The sequence below is a fragment of the Plectropomus leopardus genome, chromosome 4 (genome assembly GCF_026936395.1).
Source record: "Plectropomus leopardus strain MGB_pleo_1.0 chromosome 4, ASM2693639v1, whole genome shotgun sequence".
In the NCBI taxonomy this organism is placed as follows: Eukaryota; Metazoa; Chordata; class Actinopteri; order Perciformes; family Serranidae; genus Plectropomus; species Plectropomus leopardus.
In genome coordinates, this window is record NC_142179.1 from 28,891,077 (window position 1) to 28,911,161 (window position 20,085).

General features: G+C 41.4%; 1 protein-coding gene across 1 annotated transcript in view; it reads right to left on the bottom strand.

Moving 5' to 3' along the window:
* Nucleotides 1-111: 111 nt before the first annotated feature.
* LOC121944237 (transmembrane protein 132D) overlaps nt 112-20,085 on the bottom strand; it is a 37,236-nt gene continuing 17,262 nt past the window's right edge. The window contains exons 3-9 of the mRNA XM_042487968.2: nt 17,284-17,421; nt 11,949-12,141; nt 8,595-8,738; nt 4,716-4,921; nt 4,204-4,468; nt 3,822-4,013; nt 112-1,576 (exon numbers count right to left, since the gene is read on the bottom strand). Coding sequence (XP_042343902.2) covers nt 269-1,576; nt 3,822-4,013; nt 4,204-4,468; nt 4,716-4,921; nt 8,595-8,738; nt 11,949-12,141; nt 17,284-17,421 — 2,446 coding nt within the window. The 3' untranslated portion in view covers nt 112-268. The remainder of the gene's footprint in view (nt 1,577-3,821; nt 4,014-4,203; nt 4,469-4,715; nt 4,922-8,594; nt 8,739-11,948; nt 12,142-17,283; nt 17,422-20,085) is intronic.

The window sequence follows — 20,085 nt, forward strand, 5'->3', positions numbered from 1 at the left end:
AGAAGAAGATATCCACATGCAGCATTAACATTTGGTGGCTTTAAACATAGTGTAAGTCCATCTGCTCAGCCATCTAACCCGCATCCACACTCCAGTATTAACAATATTATACAGTACATGTACATGTAAAAGGCCTTTGATAGGTAATGAAATGTGAAGGGGGGCAATTCCAAAATCACATATTCTAGACAGTTATTGGAGTTAACAAAGGCATTGAGGTGATCAAAGCCACATCTACTGTACATGTGAGGTCTGATAGGGTTCTGTATTATAACGGGTCCCCAGGCTCTGCAATGGGCACTTGGGGTTCCTCCTCACAACTGTCCTGCTTCCCAACCCAATGGATGCCATGGCCATTCTCCCTGGGCGGGAGATGTGGCGAGTGCTGGCGCTCCAGAGTGGAGAAGGTGGTGAACTGGACTCTCTTCCTCTTGCTGGTGGGTGAGTGGAGGGACTCGGTGTGCATAGGTTTGCTCCTGAGGGAGCCCACGCAGCTGAGGGGCGAGTCTGTGACTGAGGCCAGGCAACTGGGCCTTCTAGACAGAGAGGCCGACTTATCAGGCCCAATATCTATGACCGTGGTTGTAGTCTGGGAGTCTTGCTGGACAGGACTGCCAGGCACGCTCATCACCAGCTCGGCGTCTGTGCCAAGCCATACCCAGTCGTGCCTGTGCCCTGTAGGCTCCTGGCCATGAGATGGAGGCTTCTTGTGCCTGAACTTGACAACATACGAGATACAATTAACCAGAAAAACCAGGATGGCCAAGCAAAAGACGCCCAACAGAGCGTACATGCCTATCTCTAGGTCTGTGAGCGGCCTGTTGGCCAACATTTCTTCACCACCGATCTCTACTTCAGCTGTCTCCTGCCCGGGTACGTCCACTCTGGTGGGGAAACTGTTATAGTTCACCAGGTTCCCAGGGGCCTTAACAGTGCTGGTAAAACCAACACTGCTCATATCCTCCGCGATCATATTGTCTGAGCCATATGCTTTGCTGCTGTCACTGGGGCTACTCATCATGCTGATGTTCACCATGCTGGTAGGACTGCCGGAGTTTCCTGAATTGCTGGTCTTACCCACTCCTCCGAGGCTGCCGCTGGTGATGAAGGTTCGCTCGGTAGATTTAATCGTGGTTGTGATCTTTTGCATTGCGCTCTCCTCTCTGTCTGAGGTGGAGCTGCGCAGTGGAGGATCCTGAGATGGTTTCCTCTGCTTTCTCTTGCCGTCCATCTCTTCCCCATCATTCCCATAGTCACTGCCATTGGCATCTGCGCTGCTGGTATTGCTGTCTGGGCGCCGGCTGTTCACCTGAAACTTGACCTTGAGGCTTCCGTTACCCACAGCCACAGTGCTTTTGCGTTTGGATTTCTGGCAGGACTCACAGATGGACATCTCTACTCTGACGAGGACTCCCTCACCTTCGCCCTCCGCAAGCACAACTGGAGGCGTTCCCTTAACTGACACTACCCCTTGATCTAGAGATGTCACTGTCACTCGGTAGAAAGCAGGGTCATAAATGTCGAGAGGCGTCTGGTTGCCATCACTGAACTGCACCCAGGCACTGACCAAAGCTTCCTGAAAGAACAGAAAATAGGCAAATATGTAAATGTGCTTTTAATCGACAGTTAAATGACCCCCTTTACACCTTGTACTAAAATGCATCTTGTACCCAGATTTAATCTAGATATGATTTAACTGGAATACATTTACACCTGTTATTAATATGTGTCCCCAATGTCCATATTGAGATCCGACTGAGATCAGATCGTTCTGTCCGGTTTAAAGAACCACGCAGTCCAAATGCCCCCCATCCCACCACTGCAATTTGGGGTTTCAGTCGCTTGCCTAAGGACTGACATGTGGACAGGAGAAGCCTGGGATTGAATTACCGATCTTCCAATTGGTAGACCCACTCTATCTCCTGAACCATCCCTGAAGGCAACAGTAAGGTCGATGTGGATGAAACAGGCCTACCTGATTGTGAAGACAGTGATTGACAAGAATACATTAAAGATGAGGGAGACACTGCATTAGTGTTGGCATCAGATGAGAGAAAGACCATCATGCGCCCCATAGATTAGTTTTTTTAATCAATCATTTATTAATGACCACATGACCAAGCTTGGTGGAATTTGCTTTCCGTACAGCATGGTGGGTAAGCTCACATAGCTTTTGTATGTGGATAAAAAATGCACTTGCATTTAAACTTGTGTTCGGTGTTGTAACAATGCGTCCCTGACCACCTCCAGACATGGTTTGGTCGATTGGATCACAATACGTCCTCAGTGTGTTTTTGGTTTATTCACACTTTCATGTGGTCAAGCACTATCCAATTGCAATCCCAACACCCAAAATGCATTTCAATGCAAGGTGTAGCAAGGGTTCCTAGGCAGGTTTCCATTACAGATTTGCACAAATAATAAGCAATATTGAAATGTCAATAAAAAACAATTGCAAGATGACTGTGTTTCCATTGAGTGATGTTTTGGGACTTTTCTCATGGTGTTATGCGACTTCTCTTTTCATGGTAACATTCCAAGAAGCATGGTGATGGATGTTCAAAACATTAGAGGGTTTATTCATATTGCAGCCACCACACTAGCCGTCATTATTTCTAATCAAAGGCGACATAGGCTTGTTATGCGAGCAATAATAAAGAGGCAAGCCCCTTACACTGGGAGGTGACAGTCTCCAATTTCACAGAGGAATTGTGGATTCAAAATTTCCAGATGATCCTCTCAACTTTTAAAGAGTTATGCAATGCAACAACACCTCTTGTAGCGACTGCAGCATTATGCGAAGGAGCCAGTTCCTACTGACAAGTGTATAGCCAAAGCATCTTGTTCCTTATAAAAGCAAAACAGTTTCCATTGCACTTTTGCAAAATATGGCGTTTTCAAATCTCCTGAAATAGCAACTCATGTGAATGTAAAAACTTTTTGTGATAAATGGGAGTTTTTTCAAAATTGATGTGTTTCTATTAGGCATATTTTATAGGGGTGTAATGATCCATCCATCTCTCCATCTTCATCGATATATCGATTAAATGAGCAACGATCATGTAACATCAATGCAAAGTGTAAACATTGACCCATATCATCCTCTTTTCGTGGCGCCTTTATTTTGAAAGTCTGTTTCACCGTCACACAGCGTCCGGCAGATGATGGGGAGCAGCCGAGAGAAAGATGAGGAGGATAACGCTGTTTACTTGGGAATAAAGTGTGGAAATGTTTTGTTTTCAGAGAAACTGCGAGTCAACAGAAGCCATACTGAGGAAACACGACGTACCTGCCGGGTCACCTCACTGACTTCTCGCTTAGTTGACTGAAAAAAAGTGCATGTAAAACTGAAAGTCATCTGTGCTGTGCTGTCGGGAGGTGCAGGGACTTACACCAGCGGTGAGTAAGAGAGAGCATAAATGTAGTAAACTGGTAGAGGAAAAAGAAGGAGAGGAAAAGTAGAGGAAAAGTCCGCTAGCCGCTAAGCTAATTCCTGCAAAGTTAAATGCTATAGGCTTATGCTAAAAACATTAGCATGTTATATATGAGGGAGTTGTTTTTGGAGTTTTATACATTAGTGAAAAGTTCTTGTTGTTAGTCCACGTTTTGCGGATATTTGGAAAAGTTTTAAGGAAAAAAAATCATGGTCAAATCTTGGTAGACTTTGTTATATCGGCAAATATCGTATCATTGTCCAAAGTATCGTGATGAAACCAGTGATTTACACCCCTAATATTTTATATTTACAATTTCGATTTGCGCAGTTTGAGGGTTATTGGACACCTGCATATTGAGACATTTATATGGGCTCTGACTATTACCTGTTTAGGGCTCTGTAGAACCTCCTGTGTGGTTGTGGTAGCCAGGATGGCCCTATTGCTCCCAGCACTGAGCTGTAAAGTCATGGAGAGGCCTGTAACCAGCTGGACTCCCAACTCAGTGATGGTCACTTTGTCATCCACTACTTTTATAGTCGTTTTAGCCAAGATTGCATCCGACAGTGGAGAAAACACCTGTAACAGAACAATATCACATACAGAAAATTAATTAGGGTCCATCAGACTGCATCTCTTTTGAGGGACCAATTCGGTTCATCAGGTTCAAAGTTAAACAAAGTAAACCAACCCATCTAATCCATAGTCTAAATAGTTGCTTCTTGCTTTGATATTTGTCATTCAGGCAAGATTATACCGAGTTTATTACCTGGATGGTGGTGGTCCCGAGGTCTCGTCCTGACAGCACCCTCCCTGCCTGCAGCCTTGCCACTCGAGGGTCCTCCACTTTCATGAAGTATCGAACTAGCCTTGTGACATCCACCTGCCAGTCCGAGCCCAGGAAATAGACCTTGGGATCCCGAGGGTCTGCCTGCTCTGCCACAAAGTAGGTTAACACCCGCACCAGGGCGTGCTGAAACTGCAGCATGCAGCCCTTCCCTTTCCTGTCGTCTTCCTCGCTGTTCCAGCCAGTTCTGGGACATGAGCACAAAAACACACGTGAAAGTCACACCTGTCACATGGTAAATGCTTTGACCTTCTATACTCCAATCACTCAATCCTGTCTTTTTGCCAGATTGGATCACGTTGAGATATTGTAGTACATTATGTAATGGAATCAAGACCCTAAACCTCTGGAGAGATATGATTTGGATTTGTATGGGCTACAGGATGCTTCTAAAAATCCCATGGGGTGAAAAATGGTTTGTTTGTGTGTCTCACCTTTTTGAGGTTAGTATAGGAACCCTCCAGCTTTTGATCTGGCTCAGCTCTGTGTCTGACACCTCGATCTGGAGGGGGAGTCGGGGCATCCACACGTTCAGTTCGAGCTGAGCACTCAGGTAGCTGTAGGTAAAGTTCACCATCAACTTGACTTTGCCCTTAGTCTCTTTGCCATTCAGGAAAACATAGTCACACCTGTCCGACACCTGGATAAGAGGAGATAATATATAAAGACAACAATCCATCAAAACATGAACACCTTATCTTTTTAATTTCCCTGATAATATCAAAGTGTTTGTGTAAGTACGCTTGAGTAAACAGTCTATATCAAACTCCGAATGAGATTGTTGTCAATGAAGGGGATGTTAGTCATCTAACCAATGACAAAAAATAATCAAATATTCTCATAAAAGTCACTTTTTTAACAAATAGGCCATTCTTACAACAACAAATGGCCTTGCGGCAGTTTTGCACTGCATGTGTTACCACAGTAATGTCAGCTTGCCGTAATAAACTACTGCGATGATCACCGGTCCGAAGCGTTAGGAAGAGGCAGCATTGCAATTTTATGTTAATCAAAATATCATGTGGTGCAGTGCTGAACATCAGTCCTTCACAGCCAAATGCATTCATTACAATGTGATTTCAAAGGTGACCTTGGCAAGTTTAGGCAACTGCTCATTAAGATCTCATGGACATTTTGAGACACGAGTCAGGAGGTTTTCCTTGGTCCTCTCAACAGCCACTGCTTTAAACAAATTGGATAATTAACGCAGCATTGAAATTCAGTCACCAGCCCCCTGGAAGTGCACAGGGGAGTGCAGACGGAGGAAAAAACAGTGACTTTGACAGATAGCCTAAGGAGGAATACAAATAGCAAATAGATTCCCGCTCTCATTCGCGTGAACCCGACAGTTTGCTGGAGGATGTGCTGTCACAGGGACACGCTGTTTTTTTGAGAGGATCTTGTGTCATCAGTGCGTCTGAGCATCAGTCATCCTGCACCCATGACCAGAGCTTAAGCCTCAGAATGACCGCATCACTATGTGTCATCCTTGCTGTTAGCTGAGATGCCCTGGCCTCTTCCCTGCGAATAATCCTATACTTGATTTATATCCAAACAGCAGATTTACAACATCTGGCACTGAAGCCCTTGAACAGTTGTTATCGAAAATTTCATGCATGGAACAATTGACAAGGACTGATATAGTTTCTGTGAAGTAGTTTAGAGTTTTCGTGTTTGTTTGGTTTTTTTTCTCAGTTTGGAGGCAGTCAGCCATAATCTAGGACACTTTGCTCATTTCTTATTTTTTAGAGAACAATCTTTGAATGAACTTCCATAAGCTATTTTCAAATAATATTCTGAAGCGTCACTTAAAAGGGAATGCCATTTTAATGTGTCATCCGCCCACGCATCCTAGTCACAATCTCATTGTGCAGCCAAGAATATCCCTCAGTGTTTTTGGTGTCAAAATAGATATTTGTTTCAAATGGGATTTGACTTTCATCACTGGGTATTGTTTTTAAAGACAGGCGGAAAAAAAACTGAAATGCCCGCTTGACTGACACAACTGTGGCAGTAGTTTCCCCGTGCAAATAACACAAGTTAAATAAGTTTTAATGAGTATGCTGAGTTCATTTTTCAAAGGGGCAACTTAAGTTCAAGCGTTACACTGAGGTCAGGCCTGATGCAAATCATTTAGTCAAATTGCTTAGCCACGCCACGAAAGGTCCTGATTAATCAGCAAAGTAGACATCTATGCTCAATATGTCCGTGCTTAAAATATTCAAGTGTCAGTCTGTCACTCCTGAACTGACAAAGAGAATGCCTGTGCATGTTATTCAAAACTCTCCATCATTTATGTACGTTTGAAAGACCTTTCCATCACGGCAGATTAGACTTTGTTTTGCTTTTGTTTTGTCACATGAGCTATCCATTCTAGATAAATCCTGCCCCATCTATCACTAGCAGATTTGGTACTCTTCAGGCACACCAGAAGAGAAAAGATATCTGAGTCAAGCTGTTAGACTAAGAAGATTAAAGGGAATATTTGTGACTGAAGCTGCTCTCTGGTCAGCAAATACACTGAGAGCTACAGTAAGCTTAGAACAACAGCAAAGACAGCTACATTACAGGGTTGAAAAGAATGATTTAGTCCACATCCGGACTTGACATCCGCACTTAATCCTGCTTTTCTTATGACTGACGTCCATCTGCACTTAATACATGTGAATTTACTGTATATGCTGTACTGCAGATCTCCTAATGTTTATTTATTAGCCTGGACATCTGTTGTTTGCTGAAACCGCTTTAGCACATATTTGAACAGCAAAAAAAAAAAAAAAAACTTGTATCAGATCACTGGAGTCCACTGCATGTCTTTATTCTTTGTTTACAATTCCACTTTACCCTTGAGTAAGTACATTCACAGCCTCTGACCTCGGGGGCCGGGGCCCTGACTTTCAATTTCATCAGTAAACAAAGCCTGCTTTTGGCAGTCAGCCGTGCTCAGGTTCGCAGGATAAAAGCGGCGAGTCGCGGGAAGGGAGCACAGTGGCAGACTGTGAGGTCGTTTGTGGCGAGCGATTTAGCTCAGTGGTTGTTCATTGTCGTGGAGATTGATGGGGATGTTGTCGAAGCCCAGCTAATAGTTTGTTTTACAGTGTGGAAAAGAGACAGAAAGCAGAGGTGACTTTGGTACAACTTATTTGTCCATTCTGTCCTCACAATCACACATGAAAACAACCTTGCACTTTTTAAAGAAAAAAATTTCTGCCACTCTAAACTGCCTTCCTGGCCCCTAGCATCAGACAACGCAAAAACATCTCACACTGTTCCATTTACCAGTAGGCTTTGAGTGCTTTTACACAATACCATACTACATACTGTATCTTCATATTGTATTTTTTTTAATACATTATCATTTTAGGATGCCTCTTGAATAAAATGTGGATTAATGCACATTGTCCCTTTTTAAATAAATAAATTGCAAATTACAAATTACTCCTATTACAAAAGTGATTAAAGGGACAGTTTGCCCAAAATACACATTTTTCCTCTTACCCGTGGTACTGTTTTTCAGTCTGGATTGTTTTGGTGTGAGTTGCAGAGTGTTAGAGGTATGGGCCATAGAAATTTCTGCCTTCTCTCCAATATAATGGAACTACATGACACTCAGCTTGTGGTGCCAAAAAAAATACATTTAAAAACTCACCAGCATTGTCTCTTTCCAGAAATCACGACACAGTTTCTCCTTGTTGTGAGCAGTTTCATGTAGGAACTATTTTCTTTTTACCAAACTGCACCTACAAACCGCATCACAGTGCAGATGGTAGTGTGCAGCTATTTAACATTTCAAGATGTAAACATTAATGGCATCCTCCTTGGCTGAGCTGTAGTGTTAACTAGCTCAGTGGTGCTGGGAAAGCTAGCAGTAGATGCACGCTTTCTTCTGTGCAGTGATATGGTTGGCTGTGGATTGTCTTGAGGAAGTAGGTCATGATTTCTAGAGAGACTTTGATGTTGAGATTTTTTCACATGCATTATTTTGGTACTTCGAACACCACAAGCCAAGTGCCATCTAGTTCCATTATATTGGAGAGAAGGCAGACATCTCTACAGCTGATATACCTCAAACACTCGTGTAACTGTCCCTTTAAGCTTGAATACAAAGGTAGCCTATAACAAAAAAAACCTACTCCACCTCTTAACCCAAAATGAAATAGTTTTAAAAAGCCATTTACATTACAGTAAAATCATTTTGCTAAGAATGCGTGAAGACATAGAAGCAAAATAATGATTTATCTGATGTATCGCGTTATTGTTCCCTCTGCAGTGTGTGGAGGCGTGTAACAAGGAGCAGGAGGAGTAAATCCTACCTTGAGTACATCTTCATCAGTGGAGCTGCAGTCTGTGTAGTCAGACACATCAGTGACCACTCCGTCTTCCTCCACAGCCACTGTCCTCACAGGCATCACCACCTTCTTTCCAGTCAGCACCGCTGTATTCAGGATCTCTGTGTCCTACAGAGAGACCAGTCAAAGTCATCACATATTGCTTCCTTCAATAGAATAATAAATCGCATGCGCTAAATTTGATTTTTACATTTTTGACATTTGGTGAATATTTTCATGTAATGGAAAAAAATGGTTTTTGGGATGGGGGCACTGTGGGGCGCAAGCAGAGGAGGAAGGTAGGAGAGACGGGGGCGATGAAGTGTGACTCAGTGACTCAGCAGTCTTGATGAGTTGAGAAGGCTGGTTCCCCTTTGGGAAGCCGAGGGGGGGTTAGAGATAAGACTGGGTGACGGCCAGGTCACTGCATGGAAGGGAGAGCTACTCCAGACTTTTTCTGCACAGGCATGTCCCTCAGAGCGATGCCATATCCACTCAAATATGATCATATAACTAGAGCCATGGACATGGACTAAAAATAATCTCGAATCTGCAATACAGCCTGTTCTTTTATGCTTAGTGTATTATCAAAAAGGGCAACTGCGGCAGGTAAAGCAGAGTCGACCACTAATCACAGGGTTGCTTGTTTGAACCCTGGGTCTCCTTGTCCATATGTCCTTGAGCAAGTCCTAATTTCTCTGCGATTCTCATGTAAGTGACTTCAATTGGCCTGTGAGTGCAGTATGTGTGTGAGGACGGGGAAATGACAGCTTTGGATACAATGCTTTGTAAATATCCATTTAAAACTCCATAAATTGTTTTTCCCGTTTCTATGTACAGAACATGAAACAATGTAATGGCTGTGTTTTGTCAAATTGATATGAATGCAGTTTAGGGCTGCAACAACGAATTGATAAAATTATCAAATGTGTTGGCAATGAATGATTAGTCGTGTTGCGCGATTATTACGTCACTCGCTGTGTCGCAGGACTGGTTACGTCACATGCAGACAGGAGAAGCCAGTGTTTTGAAGAGGCATGGCAGAGGCAAAGAGGACGTTTTGTATCAAAATTTCAAAAGTTTGGAGCACTCCATGTTATGCAAAACAAGGAAGTGTGTTAGCTGCAAAATGTGCAAAAGTGACACGCATGGCACGGCACGGCATGCGAGCACGACAGTTACGATGCAGCATCTAAAACGAAAGTGAGGAGGAGAGCTCAGTGATGTATGTTCAGTTTAAGTAAGGAAACGTAACAGTATCTTGTAAAAGCTGTCAACGTTTAGTTTTTGAATTGTTTCATATTTGATTTCGCAGTTATTTATAATTTAATATTATATTGACAGCTCAGGGATGTTTAAGCAACGGCCTGTTTATGCACGGAACTTTTTGCACCGTTGTCAATGATAATCTGTTTTTGATCAAAGTGATGGGAGAAAAAAAATGCCTATTTTATTATTATTTCTGTTTTTATTTTTTTTTAATCTGATTAATCGAAAAATTAACTGACCGATTAATGGCTTATCAAAATAATCTTTAGCCGCAGCCCTAATGCAGTTATTATTTATACTGTAGTAGCTGTATCTGCCTTTCTCTGTGTGGTGTTTGAACATAACACGCATTTGTGCATTTGTATGCATGTGTGGATAATCAAAGCACGAGAATGAAGCAGATGGATATGTGTCGTCCTCGGTAAAAAAAAAAAAAAAACACACTGTTTTAAATGAAGTTGAAATAATTGAGTGTCGTGTGAGTAAATTAGTATCAGAGCAGTGGAGCACAGCCCGGTCAAGTTCTGCGAATGATCAGTTGAATCAAATTTAAAGAGACACTTGGCCACTCGTTTCAAAAATGAAGCAGATGGATAAGTGTCCCTCGACTGTAAAACTGGTTTAAATGAAGCCGAAATAACTGAACATCTTTTTTTTTTTTTTCCAAATGTCATTACAATATAGTTAAATAATCCAGCTCTGAAGGCTGTGTCAGGGAAGCGTCCACCATTATATAGAAGTATTGAGCAGCAGCATTGGATGGAGTTCACAGAGCAAGGCTCAGAGTGATCAGTCAACGCTAATGTCCCCCCGAGCCAACCATCAAATCTCCTCATGTTTGGCCCTCTGCCTGAGGTCAGCTTCTAATCCGCAAGAGAGATGAACCATGTCAAATTCACGGATCAGGATACTGTAGCATATCCTCATAACTTCAAGCACTCCGGCACCATTATGATGGAAATGTGGCAGACAGCAGTGTGAAATATAAGTAACCTGCTGCCCAAGTATATAGAATAATGTATAATAATGCTGAACTTTTAATTGTACATATTTCATCAGTAAGAAACTAGGGTTAGGGTTAGGGGTTAGAGTAAAGGGTGGGCTGGCTGTATTATGTGCAGAGTTAATGCAGATACTTAAAAAGTCTTAAAAGGCATTGAATTATCTAATCTAAGAATAAGGACTTAATTGCTGTTAAAATGTCTTAAATCAATATTTCAAAAGTGCTACAAATGGGGATAAAGTAGGTTTTTCTGGGGGGGTTCTGATTTTGCATTGTAAAATCTCAAAATAATTGGTGACTTAAAAAAAGAAAGTTTACGTAATGCTTTACATTAATGTTATTACAGGTCATGTTTTATGTTACAATAAGTATTTGGGCAAAATTTTCCCAAATCCTAAGTAATTGATGCCAGTTTATGTTTTTTTCTTTAATTTTTTCTTGTAGCAAAATTTGGTCTTAAATTTAATTCTTAGTGGCATTAAAGACTCTTAAAAAAGCCTTAAATCCCACGTGCCTTAAGTCGTAGGAACCCTAATTATGTGACATGTTAAGCAGGCGTAAGAAAAAGCCTGCAGTGACCCAGGTGACAGATAACTCAAATTTAATATGTGTGACTCAAAATGGTGTGAACTCTTGTGTAATGTTCCGTATTTAGTGTTGTAGATTATATCATAGATTAATTATAGAGGTAGCATGATAAAGAGGCTTGCGGCACCAAAATAGAAGCACATGAAGCAGCTGTTAGGAGGAGAGGATGACCACATATTGCACGCCAGAACAGAGCAGAACAACACAGAGGAGAGACATCAGCTAGCTGACAGTCAACAACACAAGGTCACTCCCTGCTCAAAATAGAACCCATTTACTAAACAATCCAAAGCATACTCAGCCGTCTGCGTTTGCAAACCAGACAGGAATGGATCAGAGCAAAGTGCAATTTATGATATTTTCATGCACCGAGGCTCAAAGGATGCAGTCCAAGTGTTGGCGCTATCAGAGCTGTCAGTAACGTCGATGTCGGTTTTAATGATGATTAGGTGTGACATGGAAGCTGTCAGCCAACTCACCATTACAAGAGGGGCCAGGCCAACAAAGTCTCTCTGGGTGGTATAGATTCTCATGGCTCCTTCAGTCTTGGCGATGTTTTTGGACGCCGACGGTAATTCCAGCCTCCATATGATCACCTGACTGTCAAGTGGGCTGCTCAGCTCCTCCACCTCGAAATCCATTTGAAGCACCTCCAGCAGACTGCTCTCAAGCCTGAATAGGAAGCAGGATTAGTTAGATGTGCATACCATGCATGCATACATATGAGTCTAAAATTCCAATACAGCAAAATGTTGTGTTTTATTTAAGAGTTTCTTGAAAATAACTGTAGAGATTAATATGGAAATGCAGCAAAACACACTGTAAAATAGATGTTACTGCAGCTTTTATTATGTTATTATTTGGGGCAAGAAGTGCCACATTTGTGTTTCAAGTATATACTTCTGTCTATAATGCAAAGACAGAATCTCTCCATCATGTCACTGATACATAATAGGATTATTTTACCATTGGTGTCTGTGAATTCCCCTCCACACATTAAAATACTGTAGAGATAATCATGTCTGAGTAAAGGTGCAGATTATACCGCAGTGTATCCTGCACTTCAGCCTGCGGTGCGTTGCTCTCAGTACAGGACACGTTGTCGTAAATCCATTTGATCATATGTGAATCGACAGATAACTTAACGGGCACACTGTGACCAGGGCCAAACTTTAATAGTTCGTATAGCAGAGGTGTTGACTCAAGTCATACGATCATGATGGACTCAATGATCTGATGACTCTAGACCCGACTTGCAAAATTAAAGACTTGTAACTTGATTTGGACTTTAACAACAATGACTTATGACTTCACATGGACTTGAGCCTATTGATTTCAAAATACTAGATGAGTTCCCCCAAGCCCACAGATTTTAAAGTATGCCATTAAAAAAATGTGACACTTTTTGTGTACAAGAACTAATGCTGTCAAGAAAAATCTAATTGCAATATGCAAAACGCATAATGGGTCAAAAATTACAGACTGAGACACCACAACTCCCAAACAAATTAATACAAATTGTCAAAAAGCATTCATGATTTTTGTTAATTCAATTAATTATTTCTCTGTTGTTAAAATGACATTTGGTGAAAAGCACAATTTGACTTGGTTAGGACTCGAAACTCAATGTTTAGGACTTTGGACTTTGGGACTTGTCAGTCTTGACTTGGAACTTGATTGCAATTTACTTGTGATTTGCAAAACAATGACTAGGTCCCACCTCTAAGTCAGACAGTTTCACAATTTCAAGTGTCAAGCAGAATCCCTTTAACCAGAAGTATAGAAATATGGTGTGGTGACATAACTGCTGTGACATATTAACAAGTCAGAATGGCCTCATTCACTGTACGATACAAAGGCATTATGTATTATATAGACTGCAACAACCAGCAGACCATGCATCCCTAATGTAATGCAATTATTTCAAAAAGTTGAACTAAAAGTACAAAGAAGCCCGACAAAGGTTTTGACTGGATTTTTGGATACCCAGCTCAAAATTCCTTATGAATATGGCACTGTGGAAAGAAAGTGAAGAGATTTTCAAAAGAGGGATGTGATCCCAGCAGTTGCGACAAGACACAATCCTTTTTTTTGGTAGAGGGCTTTGCATTTTCTCAAACTAAACCAAAAAAGAATAGAGCTGATTTTCTCTGTGCTGGCCCTCGAGTTGACGGTACTGTTAAATGTGAACTGAATAAAAGGTGGACCGAGGACAGCAGCATCCTGCATTCACAACAAAGTATAAGCCTTTGTAACTTATAATGGCCTCTCAGTGATGCCAGCTAGAACAGAGTGTCCTAGCCATGGATTCAATTTTCCTCCATGGTCCAAGTTAGTATCCTGGGTTTTATTTCTTGGCACAGTATTGAACTACAGAAAAGATATATTGGTGGACAAAAACACAATAAGCATGCACATACCCACATGGACATTATCAGACCCAGTGCATCTGTGTGTGCATGTTATAAATATCTGTGTCAGAGCAGTGCAGACACAGTAAGGGGCTGTTTATTGCGTGAAAACGACCTCTGAAGGGCTGCACACCAGCCGCTTTTTTGCATTAGAGCAACAACAATTGGAGAAACGGCAAATCATATTTTGTTAATCCTCCATTAAGTTCCAAACTCAACAACAAAGTAGACAAAAGTCCTTCTCTGTATCCCCTTCTGACTCCATTATATCTGCCCTTAATAAGGACAAGACAGAGACTTAGAGTAATTGAATAATCTCAGCATATTGCTCCGAGACCTGAGATTAGAAGATAATAATGGCATTCTGGTCAAGTATCAAAACAAGATATGCTTGACTCATAAGCATGCATATATCCCCTTAAGTATGCATTAACACAGATATAAGATAGGGCATGCTGCCCATGCTATTTACGCCCTCAGTCATTCTTGTGAAGCTTGCAGGGGGATGACGCCTCAACAACTTGATTATGACCTGCAGTGTGTCTGTGAGTACTAGCGCTTTAATATTGAGATCCAAACCAAGCTGCAGCAACAGAGGATAAAAAAAGCTTTAATATACAGATAACAGCAAATACTTTTAGTGCTCGCTTAAGACAAAAGTCAGAGAAATCCCCACAGTGGTGTGACAGTGGACACTCTCTGCAGGGGTTCTGTTAGTTTCATGACATTTTAGAGAGGATAAGCCGAAATGACTGAGTGAAAGAATATGTTAACCCGTAAAGAGGCTGTGATAAACAATGTCATAATCCACACCAAACGGGGGAAAACAACTTAATGAGGTCAAACCAATAATGACAAGCACACATGAGGTCAGAGTTCTGTTTCTATTTAAAGCAAGCTGTGCCTGTGTTATATGACTTCTAATGAGTCAGTGTCAGATAAACCCACATGTTATGCTTCAGGAAGTTTAAATTTATCCCTGAATTTGGGTGAATTCATCTTTTTTAGATTAAATTGAAGCAAAGTTCACTCAGACAAGCTATTTTTTTTTGTCTACTTTTATCAGTATTTTTCTTTCATCCTGGGAAAGTTGGCTGCATAGCATACACTTGCTCTTTTCCAGCCATGCCAACCATTCACACACAGATTAGAGCTTTAGTTTTACAAGCGTTTCTTGGAGCTGCTCTAGAGGCAGAAATAATCTTACTGTTTGAGTTCAATCTCAGTGGATCCATTTTTTTGGGGAGAGTTGGCAAGCTTGAATAGCAACAAAAAAAAAATTAAAAGCAAGTGCACAAAACCAGCACAAATAGTATTCTCCTGAATGTATGTTGCCTTCAAGACGGCTGGTCAGCAAGAAGAACGGATGGCTCACCTAGATTTGAATCGCACTAGTGGTGTAGGTGTTGGTCCTCACCCTACATCCATACTTAAATATCTAATCGTATATCATTCATGGTCCACAGAGGATGCATCCTAACGACTTTGGTGAACCCCTTACTTTTCCATTCGTGTCACCATGAGGTTGGCATTTGTGGTTTTACGTGAGGTGTTTTCACAATCATTGGATGGACTGCCATGAAATTTGAATGAATGGAGTATGAATGATTGAATTATAATCGCATTGGTCCTTTAGTTTTCATTTAGCAGCATCATCAGGCCAACATTTAAATCAGCCCAGAACTTGGTTTTGTAACCAAGTATTTGTACAGCTAAAGACATTAAAAGCTGTAGGAGTCATTTGTGTTTAACAAATGTCAGCATGCTACATGGTTTGCACCATGCTCAGAAAAAATGGTGCATCCTAACTGTGTTGACCAATTATGACAGAGGGAGGTCACATTCAATGATGAGAAGTCACTTCTTTGACAGAGGAATGTCCTTGTCTTTTCTAAGTAAAGAAACTTAGCCCCTCTGCCAGGCTCCTCTACTCAAGGCACAGAAAAACTGTAGGCCTTGTGGCTATTTAGCCTGATTTGGTCTAGTTGCTGCCTCATGTGACAATTGATTTGGACCTGTCCGTTCAGGTTTTTTTGCCTTAAATTGCTTAAGAGTTTACCATGTTGTTTCCATAGCAGCCCAGAGCGGGCAAATCAAACACTGGCTCCAGAGAGTGCCTTTGCGTTTTTGTGTTGGCCTCTGTAGTTTTGCTGCAGGCTTGGCACAAGGAAGAAGTTTCAGTTCTGCAACTTAAAAACTGGACGCCACTAAATGCTACACACTGGACCTTGCAGCGTGACCTTCCTCTGTCATTATTAGCATACGAAATGCAATACTAAAATGATCAACATGTTAAACACTACAATTGCTTGACATGAGAATGTTAGCATTGTCATTGTCAGCATGCTAATGTTAGCATTCAGCTCAAAGTACCGCTTAGCCACGGCACTGCCCCACAGAGCCACTAGCATGACTATGAACTGTAGTCTTTAGTCTCAATTTGCTTATTAGGTCTACAACGTCCAGAGGATATAGCCTGTGTAGGCTAATATAAAATAACTTAAACAAAGGTTTAACTTTAGGCTCCAGTTGTGGTAAGGCAATACAAGGAGGGCTTGAAGGGACATAAACTTTTCACTCTGTCTTTCTTGTGCCCTGGATTCTCAGGAGGCGTGGGCCACACTTATATGACTTGACTCTTAAATAAACCCAGCTCACCTTGGTTCAATGAAATGCACTCAGCTGAAAATGAAAAGACATCTGAGATAAGCTGCTTGTTGGGAAAAGGATGGAGCCCTGTTTAATGAGGTTATGGGGCAAGTTAAGTACTTCTTAGGAGCCCAATGAGTTGGATCAGACCAACCTGCAGATGTCTTGTAAATAGTTTTAGTGCCATGTTTGAAAATGGCTCACTACAGTATAGCTATAACTTTCCTTCTTGCGGCTTTTAATCCGAGGTTAAAATGGGTTTTACTGCACACTAGAAATGCATGGATGTGCACAGTTTTTAGAAATGATTAAAGCACAGATGAGAAGTGGACAATAAAGGGGGGGTAAGCAATAGTTGTTTACGGGGGGGTGGGGGGGGGCAGCTTTACAGGAGCACCTGCAGCCAGACTGTGCTTAGAGAGAATAAGAGATGTCCTCCCAGGACACAGTATGCTCCTGCAGTAAGCTGCTGTCAGGCTTGTACAGTGCAGATGGTTTGTCTTTTACTCCACAGGTGCTGAGACAAATACTGATTCTCTTTGCAGGACATCCATTTCAATAGTGCTACTTTTATCAGCTAGAGACACTGGCAACCCAACAGTACATGACAAATTCCCCTTGGGCCTTAGGAGTGTTATTCGTCCATCCAAACAACAGCAATTTACGCCTATAAATATGTAAAAACTCTCAGCCACAACAAAATGACACGCATAGATAGCTGGCAAACAAAGTAATGTGAGGAGAATAGACTTGCCTTTTCCCAGGTATGGGAGCCTTCCTCTGACAAATAACAGCAATGGCTCCATCTGCTCCCATATCCAGAGTGATGTCCCACAGTAAAGAGTTACTGGGTGTTGCTGTTCGAAAGGTCACACCTTTCTTTACTGTCGCTCTGTGGAAAGTCAGAAACGAAAAGGTCATGAATGTGGTAAATGCAAAATGTCCAATTTTAACAACCAAAGGATTCAGGGCGGTTTATTTTTCCAAAGTTAAAGTGGTATATATGGACAATTAACCAAATAAATATTTAAAACATTTGTCTGACTAGGAATATGCTTGTGACAAATTAATATTATTATAGATTAATCCCATTTTTGTAGATTTTAAATCAGGTTCCTCATACAGGATATATTTGATTTGTTCATTCATATTGCCAGGTTATAACAACAAATCCAGAATTTCTGTAACAAGAAGGCAACCTAATAAATGTATTATTTCTCACAGAACAGTGATCACACTTCATTAAAGCAATCATATGAAAGGAAAAGTGTAAAAAATTTCAAAACCACTGCTTTACTACCACCTGTGACCCCCTAACAGCCCTCAACAACCCTTGCATTTGAAACAGCAAAGAAAACATTGTTTTTTCTCTTCATCCTCATGTGTGCTCATTATTTATTTATTGCAGTACTAATGGATCGTTAGTTTTCCTGGCCTCTAATTTGTCAATGATAAGCATTATGCAGCTGAACATCTACACCTCCCCGGCGGGCCTCCTCAGCATCAGCAGCTTGCATTGGGTCAAATGTTAATGAGATATTCTTCTACAAGAATTGTGATCAAGTAAAGTCAGAGGAAGCACACATGCATAAATCCTGTCCTCTGTTGCAACAATACTGATAACCCATATGGTCAACTATTCTCACAAAATATTGCTCCTTTATTATACTCAAAGCCCTGAGACCCCCTCAAACAAGTCGTCTCAAATAGCTCCGAACAACATCCTCGTGTAATTCTTTAGTTTTCATCTGCATGCAAAGCTGTGTGGTTCATCTCTGAATCTTTGAGATAAACACAAAGTGTTGAGCGCATTACGAGTCTCTGAGGAGATGTAATCTATGATATGCACAACAGCAATCTGAGCTCAGGGTTTGACTTTGAAAACCAGGCAAAAGAACAGGCGACACTGCTCCCTGTTCAGCACAATGAAATAAATCACTCCACCAACATGTCCTAATTGAAACATTTAAAGGTACAGTTCACCTCATTATAAAAAATACATATTTTTCCTTTACCTCTTTCTTGTGGGAACTGTTTTTTTCTGCTGAACTACATTCGCCAACCGCATCACTGCACAGAAGGAAGTGTGCTTCTACTGCTATCTTACCTGGCACCAGTAAGCTCACTAACGTTACAGCTCAGCCAATGAGGGCGCCATCAATGTCTGCATCTCGCACTGTTAAGAGCACAAGCCTCTAGTCTATGAGTAGATTCTGGCTATATTTGAAAAACAAAGTAGCAATGTCTCTTTCCAGAAATCATGACCTGGTTACTCAAGATAGTCCATAGACCATGTTGTATGCTAGGAATGATTTTCTTTCAACCGTATCTTTGCACAGACGAAAGCGTGCATCTGTTCATGGATGACAGACTAATGCTAGTGACAGCACAAAATGTACACATTGATAATGCCCTAAGCTGTGATGGTAGCTAGCACAGTGGTGCCAGGTGAGCAAGCGGTGGATGCACGCTTCCTTCTGTGTGGTGATACAGTTAATGAGCCTTAGTTTGGTACAAAGAAATTAGTTCCTTCATGAAAAAAAAAATTGTATTTAGGAGTGAACTGTCCCTTTAAGATGGCCTTTTAATGTATCTATGGTGAGCTTAGTGTGCACATTTGTATGTGGCTATATGTGTGAGCCCTTGTTCATGTCAACATCTGCACATCCAGCATGTAATCTGGAAGAATGGTCTCAAGTGGCCACTGATCTTAGCGTGAAAGCCTCTGCTTTAAAGCCACACCAGCCAACACAACGGTGCCTTTAACCACAGGAGTGCAAAATAGAAAGGTCTCCCTTTTTTTCCTCAGAGAAAGAAAGAATAGGTTTGGCTCATCTTGTAGCATTTATGATATTGCTTGAAGTTCAAACAGACAAAGAGCTCACAGGTTAAAGGCCAAGATTAAAAGGGGATCACTGAGCAGTGTCTTTTTCAGTGGTGGTTTTAATCTCGTGCCATCTTGACCCTGGAGGCTGCTGGTTTCAATTCCAGTTGCACACAACAGCAGCTGATTCATCTGATTATCACAGGTTAAGCTGGGGGGGGAAGGGGTAAAAAGTGAAATCATCTGGAGCTGGAAAATGAAGAACCCGAAAGTCTTCTGGTCATGATTGCACACTGCTGAATTCCACAGTTTTAGAGTCAGTGGACACGTAATAGCCTTATTATTTACAATAAAGTAAGTGTGTCAAAGCCTCCAGCCTCTCTCTCTGACAATTTTACCACTGAGGACTCTGCAGAAGACATATCTCAGGAAACAAACTGAACTTACAAATTGAGAATTTCAGCTTATTAGATCACTTCTGGCTCTGAGTGGTTCTCATCAAATTAAGTAAAAAGGAGCCAAATGCTGTAGCTGCTGCATGGTCCCTGTGTTGCTATAGGAAATGAGACTAGCTTCTCTATGTACTGTGCATCAGAGTGAATGACAGTCTGTTGTTATCATTCTGATGGGTCCTAAGAGGAGCCAACACACAGGGGTAAAATTAGCAAAGAGAAATACATGTGCATTTGATGTAAAGAGGCTATGACTTTCTGGAAGATGAGGTGATAACAA